This window comes from Pseudochaenichthys georgianus, chromosome 1, assembly GCF_902827115.2.
Source record: "Pseudochaenichthys georgianus chromosome 1, fPseGeo1.2, whole genome shotgun sequence".
Taxonomy (NCBI): Eukaryota; Metazoa; Chordata; class Actinopteri; order Perciformes; family Channichthyidae; genus Pseudochaenichthys; species Pseudochaenichthys georgianus.
In genome coordinates this window covers 21,610,156-21,629,207 of record NC_047503.1, presented here as the reverse complement: position 1 = coordinate 21,629,207, position 19,052 = coordinate 21,610,156, and the positions used below count along the sequence as shown (strand labels likewise).

General features: G+C 44.3%; 1 protein-coding gene across 1 annotated transcript in view; it reads right to left on the bottom strand.

Annotated features, from left to right (window-relative positions):
* The window catches only part of tusc3 (tumor suppressor candidate 3), a 139,124-nt gene extending 123,627 nt beyond the window's left edge, over positions 1 to 15,497 (bottom strand). The window contains exon 1 of the mRNA XM_034077137.1: positions 15,367 to 15,497. Coding sequence (XP_033933028.1) covers positions 15,367 to 15,471 — 105 coding nt within the window. The 5' untranslated portion in view covers positions 15,472 to 15,497. The remainder of the gene's footprint in view (positions 1 to 15,366) is intronic.
* Positions 15,498 to 19,052: the final 3,555 nt, after the last annotated feature.

Sequence of the window (19,052 nt, the reverse complement as noted above, 5' to 3'; positions counted from 1 at the left end):
AATGAGACCAATCTGATTAACTAAAGGTTTGAAATTAAATGAAAGATCTGAACTATAAAATATGAACACCAAAGAACTTTCTAAGGTTTGTTAAGTCAATAAATGATGCAAGGACATCAAGAGTATCTGTCTGCTGCAATAAACAATGTTAATAAAGTATACATTAGCTGCATCAACTTTCCTCAGCATTTTGTGTTTTAATTTGCAAGCTATAATTGTACACACAAATGATATCTTCAATAAAGTCATTCAAATGATTTGTGGCATTACATAATCATTTAAACCATCTCTATAGGTCATGCTAAATAATATAAATGAAATAAATGTAGCTAAAATGTTATTATATTATTAGAGATGGTCCCCTCTCTCAAATTAAAACTTTCCCAGAATCCCCACAGTGGTTGTGACATATTCACCACATATACACCTCGCAAGCCGAGATTGTGTTTACAGCGAACTGGAGGGCACATTTGTCAGTCTCAATTATTCATTCAATCTCTCTTTCATTCAAATGCTTTCAGTGGTTAATCTGTCCATTTATTCAACAGTTTATTCTTCCACTCAGTCAGCTCTTTCTTCATCCATTTGTGGACATGTTCAATTCTTTATTCATTCATTCAAATAATTGCTCACTTGTCATGTATTTGTCTATACATTCCATCATGTATTAATTTCAAAGTGTGTCCACTCAATCAATGTTATATTCGTATGCTAAATTAATTGCAGTAGAGCTGCAGATGAGGTAGTGCATACATTAACATACTGTTATTTGGTTAAAAATCCTTAGTTCATAACCAAATATTAAAACAAACTCAGGCCAACCAATAAACATTGATTATTTCAGCCTCCAATGTGACCTTCTTGTTGAAGTTTAAGAACCAGACTTTCATTTTTGCTAAATTATAAACATTTTAACAGTATAGCAAGCCAATTGAGTCTTGTCTCAAAAAGACCTAGCTGCAAACCTGCCTTTAGGGAAGAAGGTGATGGAAGAGGAGACCTTATTTCACACTTTTTTTTCCTTGCAAGCTAGCAAGTGAAGCTCAATAAACCTGAACCAGACCAGACTCAGGCACAGCTTCCTGTTCTGCCATCTAAATGTGATTACCATATTGACTGAGGCCACAGACGTGCGCCCTGGGTGCCAAAGTACTAAGTGCATTAATGGCGCATGTCCACTGCAGGGCCTCGCTCGGTTTAGTACGGTATAGTTAGGCCTTGGTAGGCCAGGCTCACTTTATGCTGCGTTTCCATTACAGTTTAGTAGCTGGGGTAGTAACTATAGTAACGCAGTGTAGGCGGAGCCGTGACGTCATCTTCAATGCGAACCACAGAAAACCAACATCAGCCGTTAGCTCTTAGCACTCAGAGCTCACAGCTCCTCATATCTCAGATATTCAGAAACTAGACAAAAGTTAAACTAGTACAAACCACAGACTGTCTGTCATGGCGAATACAGTCGCTGGTTTATTTATGTCTGTATAGGCCGTTGTTGTGAGTGTGGACGGTCGGAGCATATACTGCGTTAGCTTAGCCGGTCTCCATTCAGAAAACACGCATTTTAAAAAGGTTCTCGATTTTGTGAAGCTACAAAAACTGTGAAAAAATACCCGCTAGTAGAGATGTCCCGATCCGATCACGTGATCGGGGATCAGAGCCGATCACGTGATTTTCAAAAGATCGGAATCGGGAGAAAAAAATCGGGGATTGGGATTCTTTTTTTTTTTTTTTTTTTTATATATAAAATATTTGTATTATTTTATTTAATGTTACAAAACAAATATGACCATGTTCACGTCTTAAAGTCATCCTGAGGACTTAGTTTTGGTTTAAAATTACACATCATGTTTGTGTTTCTTTGGGCTTGTTTTCATAGACCTGGTTGCTTATTTCTCTGAAATCTGGCAACAGAGTGGGCAGGGCGCAGTGTCTATAGTAGCAGTAAGCTAACGAGAGGCTACGTTCAGCTGGTGACTCGGGAGTCGGGACAGAGAAAATGTCAGGAGTTTGGAAGTATTATAAAATTGAAAGCGAAGGCAGTGTAACAGCCAGATGCAATGTTTGCAAGGCAGAGGTTCCGCATGGTGGAACGAACAGAGCTACGTTCAACACAACCAATCTAATAAGCTACCTGAGAAACAAACAACAACAACACGACGAGTACACAGCGGCCACTCAGGTAACGGCACTGAAACAACCAACACTTTCAGAGACTTTTAAAAGGAAAGAGAAACTGCCCCAGAACAGTGAAAAGGCCAACAAAATAACAGCCAAGATAGCTGAATTCATCGCGTTGGATGACCAGCCGTTATCTGTTACCTTTTTTTTCTCTTAATGCATTGCACAAAGATTGGATCGGGAAAAATCGGTATCGGCAGATTGTCAAAATCAAATGATCGGAATCGGATCAGGAGCAAAAAAAGGTGATCGGGACATCCCTACTCGCTAGCCGGAACTACCCCTAGTGGAAATGCAACCAAAAACGGGCCAGGCATCGGCAGGCTTAAACCGCGCTCTAGTGGAAATGCGCCATAAGAGTGCACTAAATAATGCAGGGTCTTCTGCTACATATTCAGCTCAACTTGATGCAATGAGGTCCTCTAGCTATGTTGGACAATCAAAAACATTGAGTGATACTGTACATACGCTGTAGCTGTTTTTCTTGCGATTCACATGGTAACAATTTAGAGAAATTAAATCCTTTCTGTGGATATAACCACTACGAACCTTTAAACACATTGGTATGTTTCTTACAACTGGATTTCAAAGATTATTTTGTTGTTTTAGCAGCAAAGGAATAACTCTTTGGGCTCTGTCCAGTCTGAATCCCTGCCAGCAGCCTTTAGGAGTCACATGGGACCAGAGCCCCATGGAGTTTTTAACAAACTATGATGAGGACCACACTTTTTTGGTATGCGGCAAAGGCATAAATCATGAGTCACAAATATATAACCTGTGACTGGACATGTTGCATTTAGTGTGGAAAAACGTGTTATTTGACATTACCATAAATGTGTGAGATGGTTAAAATTGCTCCAGTGATATTTTTCCATCTTTTTGACAAAAAGTAGCAACAACCAGCAGAGGATACAAATAAAGACTATGTTTTTACAGATTCCGTTCTAAAATGGCAAATTACTAATCTAGCTAACATCAACATATGTGTAAATCGTCGTTTTTAGTCGATTCAACACAAAGCACGTGCAGATAAGACATACTAGGCTTGTTTGAGACGCGTTGCGGCTCGCCTCGAAAGTAGACGAGAATAGCCGATCGCAGCCGGGGGAGGTCTCAAAAAGCTCGCCTGAAGTCGGACAGCTCGGAGTCTCCTCCTCCTCCTCCTCCTCCTCCTCCTCCTCCTCCTCCTCCTCCTCCTCCTCCTCCTCCTCCTCCTCCTCCTCCTCCTCCTGGGTTTTTTGGCCTCGCCGCGACACGCTCTCAAGGCTGCGGGCGTCTTTGTCCCGCAAGATTTCAACGGGACAAAGACGCCCACAGACTTGAGAGTGAGGCACGGCGAGGCGGCGCAGTTCCTCTCCACGGGCTGCGGAAGCAAAATGCTTGATGGGAAACGACTCGCTGATATCTCGAGCGGCGCGCTCATTGGTGGTTTTTACCACGTGCTGCTGATGAAACTCTCCAATTGGCTCGGCAAAAGTTTGTTGTTTTGTGTCAGTTTTACGTTGCCACTTCCTTTCACATTTTTCCACAATGTTTATCATCATGAAATTAATATCTATATATGTTATACTATACTTGCACTACTTACCGTTTTTATACTTTATATATCTTAGCATATTCATACTGCTCACAGGCTGCTGTGTATATCTAGTGTATTCATACCCCTCACTGTTTGTTCATCATTCAATATTTTATTCTGTAGATTGTGTACATTACTTTTCACTTTACATTTTATTTGCATTTGTTTTAAACATACACCCACCCTGCAAAAGAGTCGGAACAAAACTAATACATTACACAATCAAATAAATAAATAGATTTTCATGACTACCAAATAAATATCATTTGAAAGCGTTTTACCCATTTAAAAACATCCTCTTTTACACACTTTAAAAACAAAAACTACACCTATCCTTTAAAATTTCAATATGAGAGAGTCATTCTCCCCCAGCGAGCACAGAACCTGCCCCACAGCCCACACATCCAGAAACCCCTGCAGATGATTGATCAGCGTATAGTACGCATGCTCCACCCTCAGACGCGCTGCCACCAGCCCCCTCAGACAGAGCACTGCATCCGTCCATCCCACTCCAGCAAGTTGGTTCTTCCTACTTTTCCAGATTGCTAATTTTGCATTAGCAAACAAGAAATTCATCAATAGTAGGGTTTCCTTCTTTTTCAGGATGTATTTGGGGCCATGGACAAAAAGTGGTATGGAAAAAACCTCCCCGAACCCTTCCACCCACCCCTGTAACATTGTTTTAAGACCAGCCAATCTGGGACAGGACACGACTAAATGCTCCAATGTTTCCGCCATAAAACAGAACGGACAGCCTCCCCTTGTGCCTGGGTCAAAACCGTGTATAATTCTCCATTGGATGTCAGCCATCCTTTTCTCAACCGGAGATTTATACAGGATCCGCCAGCTGCCCTGAGGGGAAGAGCCCAAGCCAAACACATCCGTCCACCTCGACTCTCTGACGCCTGCAAGCGAGCTGAGGTTTAACACCTTTACGCAGCTAAGATATAGCTTCTTCCCATTGCAGGTGCTGAACTTTCCAGGTGTTAAAGTCCCCAGTGATAGCAGGAGACCCTCCTCCTCTCTCCATTCCCCCACCGCAGGACCCACACTCAAGGCAGGAAAAACATACTCATGTCCCTTTCTCCACTGGTCAGCCAGATCTGCATCCAGAGCAAAAGTCAGGTGGGATGGCGACAGCGACTGCCACACCTCATCTACCAGGTTCTCCAGAACTCGGGTTGATCGAATGCCCGTCACCTCAGCCAGTTTTTCTGTGAAAACCCCCGTCAAATGGCCAAGTTTTACCACTCCCGCTTCAATGAACGCATTTTTTAGGGTGGCTGAAGAGAAAAGGGTTCCAGAAAGAAAACCAGTGTCAAACAGTGGCTCCTCAAACAGCCACATCCCAGGCCGGGGGTCGGGTGGTCTGGTAAAACTCAGAATCTTCCAGGCATTGATGACTGAGCAGTAAAAAGCTGTAAGTCCAGTTATCTTGTACGCAGGGGCCTTCAGCAGAAACAGGTGTTTATCAAAACCAAAGCCCCCCGCCCTCCAGAGCAACAGCCGGGCCATAGCCAGCCAGCAGGGAGAGGCACCATACAGCAGCCGCTGAGCTGCCTGCAGTCTAAAAGCAGCAGTCCTTGCAGTAATGTCCACGAGGCCCTGCCCCCCCCTCCGCCACGGGCAGGTACAGGACCGATGCTGGCACCCAGTGATGACCCGAACAGAAGAAATCCACGAGGAGCAGCTGCAGTTGTTTCATGAGGCCCGGCGGTGGGGTTAACACCTGCAGTCTGTGCCACAGAGACGAGGCAACCAGATTGTTGGCGACAAGAACTCTTCCCCTGTAGGACAGCTGGGGGAGCAGCCATTTCCATTTGGCTAATTTTGCTTGCACCTTTCCCAGCAATCCCTCCCAGTTCTGTGCCACCATGTCCTCAGACCCCAACCAAACTCCCAGGACTTTTAAACCCTTGTTTCCCCAGCTAAGGTTACCAGGAAGACTGGGCCTATTTTCAAGACTCCACTGACCTACCAAAACTGCCTCACTCTTCTCCCAATTAACTTTGGCTGAAGCAGCCTTCCTGTACAAAGCTAGACTGTCCTGTAGCTCCTGGATATCTCGCTGACCCTGGACAAAAACACTGACATCATCAGCATAAGCTGATACAACCACCGGGGGGGCCTGAGCTGACTCTGGCAGACACAGGCCTCTCAGCCGGTTTCTAAGTCTGCACAAAAGTGGCTCGATGGCAATACTATATAATAGGCCTGAGATAGGGCAGCCCTGCCTGATCCCCCTTTTAACTGGTACAGGTCTGCTCAGCCCTCCCCCCACCTTCACAACACAACATGCATCACTGTACAAACACTTCACCCAGGACAAAAAATGCTCCCCAACACCAAAAGCCTGCAATGTGGCAGCCAGAAAAGTGTGATCCACACGATCAAATGCCTTCTCCTGGTCAATAGAAATAATACCAACATTTATATTATACAGTTTACAAACATCCAAAGTGTCTCATCAAAAACAAATTGTCCACAATTGATCTGCCAGGGATGCAATATGTCTGATCAGTACCGATAAGAAGTTCGATAAAAACCTTCAGTCTGTTAGCTAAGACCTTTGACAGTATCTTATAGTCCGTACATAGGAGAGCCACAGGTCTCCAGTTCTTCAGCAGGGTTAGATCTCCTTTCTTAGGCAACAGTGAAATCACTGCACGCCTACAGGAAGCTGGAAGAGTCCCTTTCCCAAAGGACTCCATCAATACTTCTAGCAAGTCATGTCCCAGAATACTCCAGAAATGTTTAAAAAAGTCTGCAGGTAAACCGTCTATGCCGGGAGCCTTGCCGGAGGCCATCTGTGTCACCGCAGAGGTCAGTTCCTCCAGCGTAATGTCAGAGCCCAGGGTGTCACTTTCGGCTGGACTCAGCTGTGGAAGACCCTGAAGAAGTTCATCAGCAGCTTCCACGTCACAACCTTCAGCTTTGAACAGGTCCGTGTAGAAGGACACGGCATGCCTCCTCATCTCAGCAGGTTCAGAGGTTACCTGTCCATCGGGGAGACGCAGACATACCATCTGCTTCCTTTGGCCCACAGACCTCTCCAGGTTGAAGAAGAAGGTGGTTGGTGCATCAATGTCTCTCATGGAAGTAAAACGGGCTCTGATCAGGGCTCCCTTGGCCTTCTCCTGAAGAAAACAGTTAAGCTGTTGTCGTTTTAGGAGGGACTGTTCTATATTTCGAGCAGACACACTCTAACTCTCTGATCTCCCTCTCTAACTGCTCTATAGCTCTCCTAATGTTTGCAGTGGAGTAGGCTGTATACTGTTGGCAGAACACTCTAATCTGAGCCTTTCCTACCTCCCACCACTGACTCAGGGAGGGAAAAGACTCTTTCTTTGATTTCCAGTTGATCCAAAATAATTTAAAATTCTCACAAAAAGTCAAATCTTGTAAAATGTTAACATTAAACTGCCAGAACGATCTTGGTTTCTCTGTGTTGGATAAAACCAAATCTAAAGAAACTAGCTGATGGTCTGTGAAACCAACCGGTTGGATGTGACAGTTCACTGCACGAGTAATAGAAGAAGCAGACATGTAAAATCTGTCTAGCCTGGCTGCACTGACGCCCCCATCTAGCATTCTCATCCAGGTGTATTGTTTGACAGAGGGGTGTTTCATCCTCCACACATCCACTAAGTCAGCCTCTCTTATCACCTGTGACAGTAAAAGGGACGACTGAGGATGCGGCTCCTGTCCTATTCTGTCTAAAGTGACAATAGCGCAAGCGTTCCAGTCCCCCCCCAGTATAACACACTCCCCCTGTACACTAGTGTCTAACTCGTCTTTTAATAACTGAAACACAGATACACGTGCAGGGCCCTGATTGGGTGCATACACATTAATAAAAGTGAAAAAGAACTCTAACAGTTCCACTTTCACCATCAAGGCTCTACCTGCCACTATCTCTGTGCTGGATACAATCTTAACATTTAGAGAGGGGGAGAAAAAAACAGCTACTCCAGCACTAAGGTTTGAGCCATGACTGAGTACATACTGACCCCCCCACCACATTCCCCAGTCCGTCTCATTCAGGCTATCACTGTGCGTTTCCTGCAGAAATATCACATCTAATTTTTTCTGATTAAAGACCTCCAACACTAAAGCTCTTTTCTGTGCACTTCTACCCCCGTTAATGTTTAAAGAAGCAACCCTTAAAGCCTGCATTAGAGGAAGGAGATAGAGAAAAAGAACAGACAGGTACACACAGCAGAGAGGAGACACCCAGTGTTGCATGATCATGTTGACATTATTTAGACCTTTTCAGTTTCCCCCCTTTTTTGCTTCCTTTCGGAACTTTTTTCATATTAGTTACATGCTTCCTGAGACGATAGCGTCTCTTTTCATCCAGCAGGTCTAACCCTACAACTTTCTGAAGAGTGCTCACTGTGTGAAGAAACTTGTTAGTGTCAGGGAAAAAGTCTCTCACTTCCACTGCCTTGCCAAAGGACTCATCTAAAAAGACATTAATCTCTTCCAAAGAATATATCTCTGCATTATTAGAGAGACTATCTGCAACTGAAACACAGTCAGAATCCCCCTCACCGTCTGTGTCCATCTCTGTCACCTCATTATTGTCTGCAGCCTGTTGAAGCTCTTTTTGCCTCCCAGAACCAGACGGCAGCTCCTGCTGTGTGCCAACAGCCTCCACCTGTCCCACATCCCCGGTCCTCACCTGTCCCGCTACATCATCACCCACCCGTTTACCTGTTTCCACATGTTCTCCTCTCACACTCACCACATTCTTTACAATCCCTGTTCCATCTCTCACGATATTCATCTCTACTTCATCCGCAGCCCCTGGGGCCCCGGCGGGTGCAACAGCAGCCCCCACGACACCGGGCTCCGCGGCCGCCGCCCCAGCGGCCCCGGCCGCCCGGCCGCCCCAGCGGCCCCGGGCCCGGCGGCCCCGGGCTCGGCGGCCCCGGGCCCGGCGGGCCGGGCTGCGCCGCCCCGGGCTCTCAATAAGTTCCGTCGCATATTTATGGTCTTTCAAAAAGACCACGACCGCTTTGTTCATGCGGGAAGCATAGGAGATGTTTACATGACCTACCTGCTCCCCCACAGCCAGCAGCACCTGCTCCACTGTGCTTGCGGCCTGAGCCACCAAACGCACTCCGTGTCTCAGAGACACCGGCGGCGCCCCGAAGGACGCCATCCCCGCCACGAGGCACGGAAAAACAAATGAACCGTACTTGGAAAGAGTACAAATATCCCCACGTAAGATCATACAGTGAAAGAAACGATTGAAACAGAAACAAACGAACTAAAAGTGAAAATCCCTCTTCCAAAACACACCGAAGAAGAAGAAGAAGAAAAAGAAGAAGTCTACTTTCGAGGCGAGCCACAGCTCGTCTCAAACAACCATGGTAAATTTGGTTTTATATTGGACGTTGGATATTCGACACATTCGAAAAATCTATTTAACACTGGCTTCGATTGACGAATTTTTGTCAAACCAACTTCGATGTGTTAATACAAGGCCTGCCTATATAACACAAAGCTTATTTTGTCAAAAAACCCACCTTTTGATTTTATACTATTTCTTTAATGTTAAAAAATGCTATAAATCTATTATGCGGCTTGACCTTTTCACCTACCCATGTCAAAAACACATCTGATGAACTCAGCTAACTGCCCTACACTTAACACAAAGCTTCTTCTTTTTTTAAAAACCCACCTTTTGATTTTATACTATTCTTTTAATGTTAAAAAAATGCTATAAATCTATTATGCGGCTTCCACGTACCCATCATCCCGAAACACAGGAAATTACTGCGTTTTCTCATTTCAGGGAATATCAGACCAGACAATAGTCTGCCGGGCTCCTCCCATTTTGTGTAGAGAAGGCTGGAGCCACTACACAGAGGAGGGATGAGAGTGTGGTTTTCTCTGGACGACCTGCTATTTGCTGGCTCGCTCCAGGGAGGAAGTCGCTTTACATACGGTACATCTCGTATCGCATCTGTCAAAGCCTGGGTTTCATAATAAATTGGAAGAAGAGCTGTCCTCTTCCCTCTCAGACAAATGTTTATCTGGAGTGGAATTAAACTCAGCCAGCAGAGCGCGGCTCTCGCGGCAGCGAGTAGAGAAACTGACAGCTCTCCTCCGGCATGTCACAACCCACACAGCCCTCTCCGTGACGCAGCTGCTCGGCGTTGGCCTCAGCTGGTCACGTGGTGATCCCCCTGGGTCTCTTCCAACAGGGGGACACTCCAGAGGTGGTTCATTCGCTGCAGAAGCCTGCTGTTTTTAACCTATTGGTTTATAAACTGCAGAGCTCACGGCATTCCTCTGTCCCAGATATGCCTCCTACACACGGTCATAATAAATCCACGAGCACCGTTATAACGCCTCGTGTGGACAGCATTCACACACCTCTCATCCTCTGGGCGTGTACGCGCCTCATGATGAGACGGAGTGAAATGGAGCGTGTGGAAACTCCCTCGCAGCCCTTTTGCCTCACGGGCAGCGGTGGCGTGGCTCGTCACCATGACAACCATTACGGCACATCACAGTGAAGCCTCTCCCCCCAGCAGTTCCATGGGATACAAGAAACACTCCCGTTATCATAGGAACAGTGTCTTGCGCGGTTTACTCCCGCTATTTTTCGAAATCTCGGAAAAGAACGGGGGAGTCGCCCCGTTGCTGTAAAATCAAACATGTGTTGATTTGCACAGAGAACGGCTATGGAAGCAGCCTACCTCAATCGCCAGGGAGGAGTAAGATCCGCACAGCTTCTGAACGCAGCCAGTCGGCTGCTGTTCTGGGCGCGCACACACGTTGCTCTCCATCAGAGCAATGTATATTCCCGGCGAATTGAACCGAGGGGCTCGCAGAACGCAGCAGCCGTTGTATGGAGACTCAGACCTGTGTCACGCACACTGGCGCCTCAGTGGGATTTGGCTTTGGTGTCACTAAAGCAAAGTCCCATTTGAACCTGATCAGGTTCCCCTTAAACTGTGTTTAGCCAAAGTAGTACTGCTTTTGGCTCTATCAGAGAAAAGGGTGAGTGATTTGTCTGCTCTCTCGGTGGCTCCGTCAGGTCTCCGGATCCAAGGAGATGGCAGTTCAGCTGTATTACGCCCTAACCCGGCTTCATGCCTAAGGTCATCACAACTCTTTTAGACTCGAGAGTGATCACCCTGGCTGGCTTATTCCCCCCTCCTCACCCCCTAAACGCACCAGGAGCGTCTGCGCTGCGTTACGGGCGCGCCGCGGTGTTCGCAAAGATCGCGGCCACTCTAGTCAATGGGTGCTATTCCACCAGACGCGCCACGCTGCGCCGCGACTCGAAGCGTCCCAGAAGCTCCTCGACGCAAGGAATTTCTAAAATATAGGATGAATCCTATTTTTGACGCGGCGCAGGCAGGAAGTGATGAAAATCACCTTGTTGTCTGCTTTGCTGGTTGAGGGGGTGCACCCAAAACCGGCTCCTTCTCCTCCCCCCCCACCACCGTCTTTCAAGTAGGAAAATACATGCCAGCGTTCTCCTCCGGTTTACAGGCACTGTAAATGTTATATATATATATATATATATATATATGCCTACAATAATTATGATGATGAATGCATATTTTTTTAACCACTAAAATACAGCAACACATCTTTGATTCATGTCGTTTATAACTGGAATATTACAATTATTATTAACTGTGTCTGTAGTCTACAACACAACAACATAGGAAATAACAACAATAAACACGATTTAAACCGACACAAACATAAACCATTTAACTACGTAGCCTACTTACTTGTAGAAGTACAAATGTCCAGGAAATATTCCAAAATCAACAACAACTGCGAGGCTGCACACACGACGCTCCGCTTCCGCAACGTTTTGAAACTCGCCTGGTGTGTTAGATCGCAGGAGGAGGTCGCGACGCAGCGCAGCGCGACGCAGCGCGGCGCAGACACTCCTGGTGCGTTTAGGGGGTTACAGGTCGGAGGAAGAAGCCACGTCTCATCTCCTCTGTCCTGGGCGCACGCTGTCCTGCTATGTGGTGCGCACGGCGGCCTGGCGCCGTTCTCAGCGCCTGGTTGTGCACTATAGAGAGCGCTCGATCGGGCAGCCTCTGTCCGCACAACGGCTGTCACACTGGCTGTGTCACAGGCATATGTCTCCTCTGTGGTGGAGCCCCCGGAGAACATCAATGCGCACTCCACCAGAGGAATTTCCTCCTCCACGGCTTTGCACGGAGGAATGTCAGTTGAAGATATTTGCACTGCTGCATCTTGGTCTTCCCCCCGTTCATGTATTCATTTTTATTTGAGGGATGTCTCCCTTTCCTCTCTGACACACCCTGTCCTGTCGGAGTGAGTGACGTCAGGGAGCCAGCTGTGCGCCTCTCTCCTGCCTCTCGGCACGCGGAGAGCGGCCCTTTTTCCCTCTTAGGAGGGATGTTCCTTTTTCCTCTGACACACTTTGTACGTGTCTGGTCAGAGTGAGTGACGTCAGGGATCCAACTGGGCGCTCTCCTACCTGTCTGACACACAGAGAGCTGCTGTTCCCCCTCTATGATCGCTGGGCAAGGTGGGACCTTCGTCTATTAGGGGTGTAACGGTTCACAGAAGTCACGGTTCGGTTCGTACCTCGGTTTGGGGGTCACGGTTCGGTATGGTTTAGTACAACAAGAAAAAGCAAAAAAAAGTCCCAAATGCATAATTCCAGGTTTGTTGTTATTTATTTTTGAACAGTAGTGCAAGTTTCAGTCTCAAAATAAGGAACTGACATTTTTAATAATTAACTGTATTAAACAGTTAAAAACAAACCATAAACAGTACCACACACTCAGATGGCCATATTATCTATAATGGCTGATGTCAAACAAAAAGGTTTCATCAAGCTGTAAAACTAAAAAGAATGTCTTGAAAATATTACATCATAAATAATAAGAAAGTGTTTCAAGAACGCAAAGTCGTTGAAAAACATATGCCAAAAGCTTCCGTTATTTATTTTGGTTTCACGGCTTTCATGTCTATTGGCTTCTTAAAAACAGCGGGGATAAGCTGTTGAACTGCTGTTGTCTTTTTCCGGGCTCCGGTGATTGGCAAATCTGGGTGATCCCTTCTGATATGATTTAGCATGTTTTGCGTGTGTTCCTATTAGCATACCGCACCGCTATCGAACAACGCCGACACACCGTCCTCGTCGGATCCACCACTCGCATACTTCATCGTTATTGTAGTCCACAGGGAACCCGAAATGTTCCCACACAGCTGATTTAAAAGAAGCAGGTGGGTTCTAGCTCCTGTGTGTTATCTGAAATCGCCATACTAACTTTTCTTCTTCTTGTATTTAGTTCGTTTTGTTGTTGTGTTTCTTCTTGTTCTTCATTTGTTATTTAAGGGCGGCTTGCAAACAGCTTTTAGGCGCAATACCGCCCCCTGGATTATAAATAGTATAGTGGATGCTGCCCTGAAGGACAGACTTTTTTCCCCACTCGTAAAAAAAAGGCGTATTCGCCATGTGACTGCATGTGCCGAACCGTGACGTCCGAACCGTGACGAATACGGATACCGTTACACCCCTATCGTCTATACTTTCTCACAGCGGCCGGTATGTATTGTTCTCAGCCATCACCCCGTCGGGAAGATAGGCATGTTTTGCTATGTTCCAGGGACGGTGATGAGCCATTACGCATTGCACAACAGGCAGGGGGTGTTATTGAGCAGGTGTGTCTGTGCTTCTAGTGCCGGGCGGACCCAGTGGGGCGCAGACTACATCATGCTTCGCCCTTAACCCAATAGCGATAGCCTTAGAGGGTGATGCCATATACGAAATAGACTGAGGTTACCTACTGTAACCCAGCTTCTATGAGTAAATGGCGCAGCCCTCTAAGCGCTGGGCCCCCCTGGTTCTACGAATAGCTGAAGAAAAGTTATATTGTATGGGAGCAGATTGCCGGGCCCCCTTCCTACTTATACCGGAAGGAGGCCCGAGGGTGGGGCCCACCTAGCGGGTGGGCGTGGACTACAAGTGTTTCAGTGCTGCGCGGGGGCTCAGAGGGATAATCCAATAGCGATAGCCTTAGAGGGCTGCGCCATTTATTCATAGAAGCTGGGTTACAGTAGGTAACCTCAGCTCTCGATCATGGGCTTGGGGTGCTCAGTGCGTGCGCATGCTCAGTAGCAAAATTCGACCAAGTACCCCTGACAGGTAGCATTGTGTTGATACAGGCTCTTTGAGCACATTTTCAGATTTGATTTAGTTTGACAGCCCTTATATTGAAAACTTAACATTTTTGAAAGTGATTAGGCTACATGGAATTCTTTAAATGACTTAAGATTGCTAAATATACATCTTCACATAAAACAACCAAAGGTTGACACAGGCAATAGTAATGAAAGTTACTTTTTTTTTATTATTATGTAAGCATTTTCAAGGATATGCCAACAGAAAGGCACCTCAGGACGACAATAATCCGGATATTACTAAATCGCTTCCATACAATATAAGGACTTCAGAAATAGTAGGCAAGAGGATATTTTTAACTGACAGTTGAAAACACTGTATATGTCCTATATTGCAACATGGTCAAAAAGATAAAAACAAAGAACTGTTACCAATTTTGATGATGAGGAACATTTTAACAATCAGAGTGTTTGCTTGTTCTCATGCAGAGGGTACTTTTCTTTGTTCATCAGATGTGTTTTGACATGGGTAGGTGAAAAGGTCAAGCCGCATAATAGATGTATAGCATTTTTTAACATAAAAAAAATTGTATAAAATCAAAAGGTGGGGTTTTTGACAAAAGAAGCTTTGTGTTATATAGGCAGGCCTTGTATTAACACATCGAAGTTGGTTTGACAAAAATTCGTCCATCGAAGCCAGTGTTAAATAGATTTTTCGAATGTGTCGAATATCCAACGTCCAATAATATAAAACCAAATTTACCACGGTTCTCAAACAAGCCTAATAGCTTCCGCCTGACTACCCTTTAAGCCGATACATCACCTAATAATGCAAATGAAACTAACCACATGACGATCTTTGAAAGCAAACCTGAAGAATGTATGCTGTTCCGGTAAAATACAACATAATTCAGTTAGCATAATGCAGCTTTTGTGGTTAATGCTAGATTATCGCCAGCATTGTCTAATGACACTGTTAAACTACCAAGAAGTAAAAACACAGCACTTCCTGCTTGCACGAATTTCAGAATAAAATGTATATTGGCATCAACGCAGCAATGCATTGCTGTGTAGTTTGTGAAGCTATAATATATTGAAGTGTGTCTTGTAGGTAACTTAGATGTAATGTACTTGTTTACAGAATACTGTACACACATTAGCTAACGTTAGCTACATTAGCTTGCTATGCCTAGCCACGGATGTTTCCTCCTTGCAAAACGTAATCACAGAAGAAATAGTCCACCACACAACGTAAGAATACTGTCTGTAAGCAGTGTCTCTTATATTTACATCAAAAGAGTTACGTTTACAGTAGATAACGGGCACGTCACTCCGACATCCTTCCTGATCATCCTGACTGATGCTCACTAGCTTAACGCACAGCAGCCGATTCAACCTGCACAATCGTCTCAATAAAAGCACATCAATATTCGCTGGAAAACGTATTTGAGCAGAACAATCTTTACCTCCTTCTTCTTTTGTCCTCCCCCGGGTGGCATACATAGCAGCAAAAGGAAGAAAACAGACAGAACCGGCAGGTTAACGGAGGTTTTACCCCAAACAGACGCCATGACGGAAGGATGCTCTGACTGCGAGACACGTCTCCGACCAGTGATTGGATGCTGAATCAACCAATCAACGGAAAGAGAGTTTAAAATGTGGAAAGCCTCTGGGTTTTGTAGTTGTTAAGGCTAACAGGAATTTACCAACATACTACTTTCTATTCACACAAACACATGTCATACTGTTCATTTTAACTTAGGGTGAGGCATCTAATGTGAACAGTTTAAGACATGATTAGTATAGCCTCATTAAAATAAGCTATTCAATTGTAAAAACACTATTAAGTAGCCTAACTATGAAGGCTACTGTATAAAAGCCTGCACAGGTCAGGTGGAAAAGGGACATCTGTCGCCTTGGAATGATGAAAATACAAACAAGTAAAGAAAAAGGCATCGTTCACCCATGTGAATGCCTATTGTCACTGATGATTAAATAAACTGATTTGAATATAACAATTAATGCTTGATAAATTGTATAGGGCTCCAATATCAAACAAATGTCAGTATTTAAGATAGAAATGTAACAGATTACATTAATCGTGCATACATCATAATTTATACAAAGTTGCAGACAAAGGGTAACTTTAACACATTTTCGGTATCATAGCTATCCACATGCTGCCAATGTTTTAGTTTACTTCATTTTATTATTTTCCCATACAAGACTTATTTCAATCTTAGAACAGAGATTAGACGGATGACTGAGCGAAAATGTCCCCCCTGATTAAGTTACTGGTCTTCAGCTTGGCCTGCTATTCATCAAAAGTTGGAAGGAATGAGATGTCTGAACCAAGGACTGCATATTTCTGTCTCTCTGTTACTCTCTCTAATACTTTCTGGGAGTGGTGAGATTGTCGCAGACACTTCATAGAGTTAATTGAGGGGGACAAATGATTAATGGGAAATCATTGGGGCTGACATGTCTCACTGTCACCTCATGAAATTACACTCAGCACTTTTTTTGGCTAATGCAGTGCTGTACATTAGCCTTGCAAAAAACATTACTATAACAGTTATAACTTTTCATATTCTGAGCAGTGGTGCTATGTTTTAGTTTGTTTGTATTTTTGATAATTGATATGTTTGGATGCTTTACACCTATCATATAATCCAGTTTGTGGCCATTACCACAACAAAATACAGCTTCATTGATCTAACCCAAACTCTGCAAATGATTATATGGCAGTTTTACAAAGTTCAAGGTCCAGCTTTATGTCATTATACAAACCAGGATTGCCAAATGTAATGCAGTCACAGCCCCCTCCATGCTGCACACACAAAACATTTATAAAATTACTAATTTTCAAAACAGTAAAAAGTTAAATCAAGTAAAACATATACATATAAATGGAGAATATACACAATACAATATATAAATAACAATAAAATACAGTGGTTATTGTATGGGATTCTATAGATTGGACATGGGCTTCTACTTTTCCTGCTGCTTGGAGTAATAGTATGGCTCTAACCAAGAGTCAAGATAGAGGAAGTGGCTAATACAGTTTACTTTTGCATTTACCCTTTGGTGCAAAACAGTTTTCTGTCTGTCTTTTTGTTTGCAGGCCTACTCAGGAGATAAACCCTGTGTTGACAACATTTCTGCTCCGAGCCACATCAAATTACTTTCAGGTAGTAAATATTGTTGAAAACCAATAGACCTGTTTATCTTTTAAAAAAAGAAAGAAATACAGACAAAAGAAACAGCTTGTTCTATGCAGAGGTAGTGGAGGGGGAGGGTGTGAATATCTCAGATGTGCTGGAAAAAAACATCATGCTCTAAAATGTTCGGCTAAAAAGCAGTGAGAGATTATTATTAATAAGAAAAGCACAAAAATAAACACAAAAAATATTAATTAGCAAGCATTGTATGAAGTGATTATTTAGAAAGAATGAAGCTATAGTTTCAAGCTCTTCCCCGTCTCTCTCACTCTTGTTCTCACACACACACATACACACACACACACACACACACACACACACACACACACACACACACACACACTGTTGAAATGAAACGCATGTAGGAATATTAAAGCCAATGCACCGTGAAACAATCAGAACGTGTTGCAGTCTTGTTAAACCACAGTTCATTCGCTCTATGGAAACTCCATCACTGAAAATCCCCAGACGTGCTAGGTTTGGTTGCATAATTTGTCAAATGACTCCCGTGGCATTGCTTTGCATTGCTAGAATAGGACGGAAGTTGAACAACTTTTTCAATGTAAAGGTCACAGGAGTTAATAATCTGTAGCACAGATTGGATTCGGAAAACATTATGTTTGAGGGACGGCAGGCTATTATTTACTATTTTCTGATAAATGATTTGGTCCATTTCAGAAAATAATTAAAATGCCCTGCACCTTTTCCCAAATCCAAGTTGACATTTTAAAATAGCTTTTGTTCAAAACTCAAAGATCATGGACTACCAAAAGCAGAACATATTCACTACAATAAACAATAGTGGACTTTTTACAGTTTAGCTTTTGTTCCAAATGTGCAAACTTAAATAAATGTTTCACTTGTTGAAATGAATTTTACACATCTGTATTGTGCTCCTTCATCCTCCTTAAACTTTCTCGTCTTCATTTTGACATGCATCCACTACATTATCTCAGGTAAGCAAGGAAATTATGCAGTAACTTCTAAGTTGCTGTCAACATTTCTTCTGCATGGCAACATGGAGTGACCCTCATAGGCTTTTACTCTCTCTGTGCAGCTAGCAAAGCCAACAGCTGCACTTTGCATGAAGCAGAAGAATACAGCTCCTATCTGATCCCAGCCTAGGAGAGTGTTGTAAGAGGGAGAGAGCGGAGGGACATAGAGAGAGACAGAGAGCCTGTTAAAGTCAGTTGCTGTCACTGCACAGCTGCATGGCTCTTTAGAGCGAATTAGGGGCATGCAGGTAAAACGACACACTATAGTCTTGAGGGTGTCTAACATCATTAAGGAATGAGGAGAAATGCAAAGACAAACAAGATTAATTTAGCTAAGTGCATATTCATATGGGAAATGACAATAGCGTAATGCTAATATTTGTTTCTGCTGAACCATTATGACATCAAAATGTATGTGAGAGGGATGCTAAACATTTGCATTTTTGGCAGCAGATGAAGCCAAGTAAATGAGAGATAATATGGAGGAAGAGAAACGCTGTTTATGGTGTTTTAAAATGCAGGGGAGGTGTGGAGGCAGAGGAAGATAGAAAGAGAGAGGGAGAGGGAGAGGGAGAGGGTGAGAGAGAGAGAGAGAGAGAGAGAGAGAGAGAGAGAGAGAGAGAGGAGAGAGAGAGAGAGAGAGAGAGAGAGAGAGAGAGGGAGGGGGGAGATGGGTGATGTCATATCCAGCTGGCACAGGACTGGGTGCCTGTATCTGAACAAATCCTTGGGGAAATGATTAATTGCCCGGCAGAGCAAAGTTTATAGAAAAGAAAGAGAGAGGGAGGTGGAGGTGGCGGGGGTCCCCGAGTTACACAGGAGCAGAACATAGCGAAACAGTGCAAGTGAGAGCGAGAGAAACAGGGGAGTGCAACATCAAAAGAGAAACAGAGAGAGAGCAAGAGAGGGGTACAAGTAGAGAGGGATTGCAAC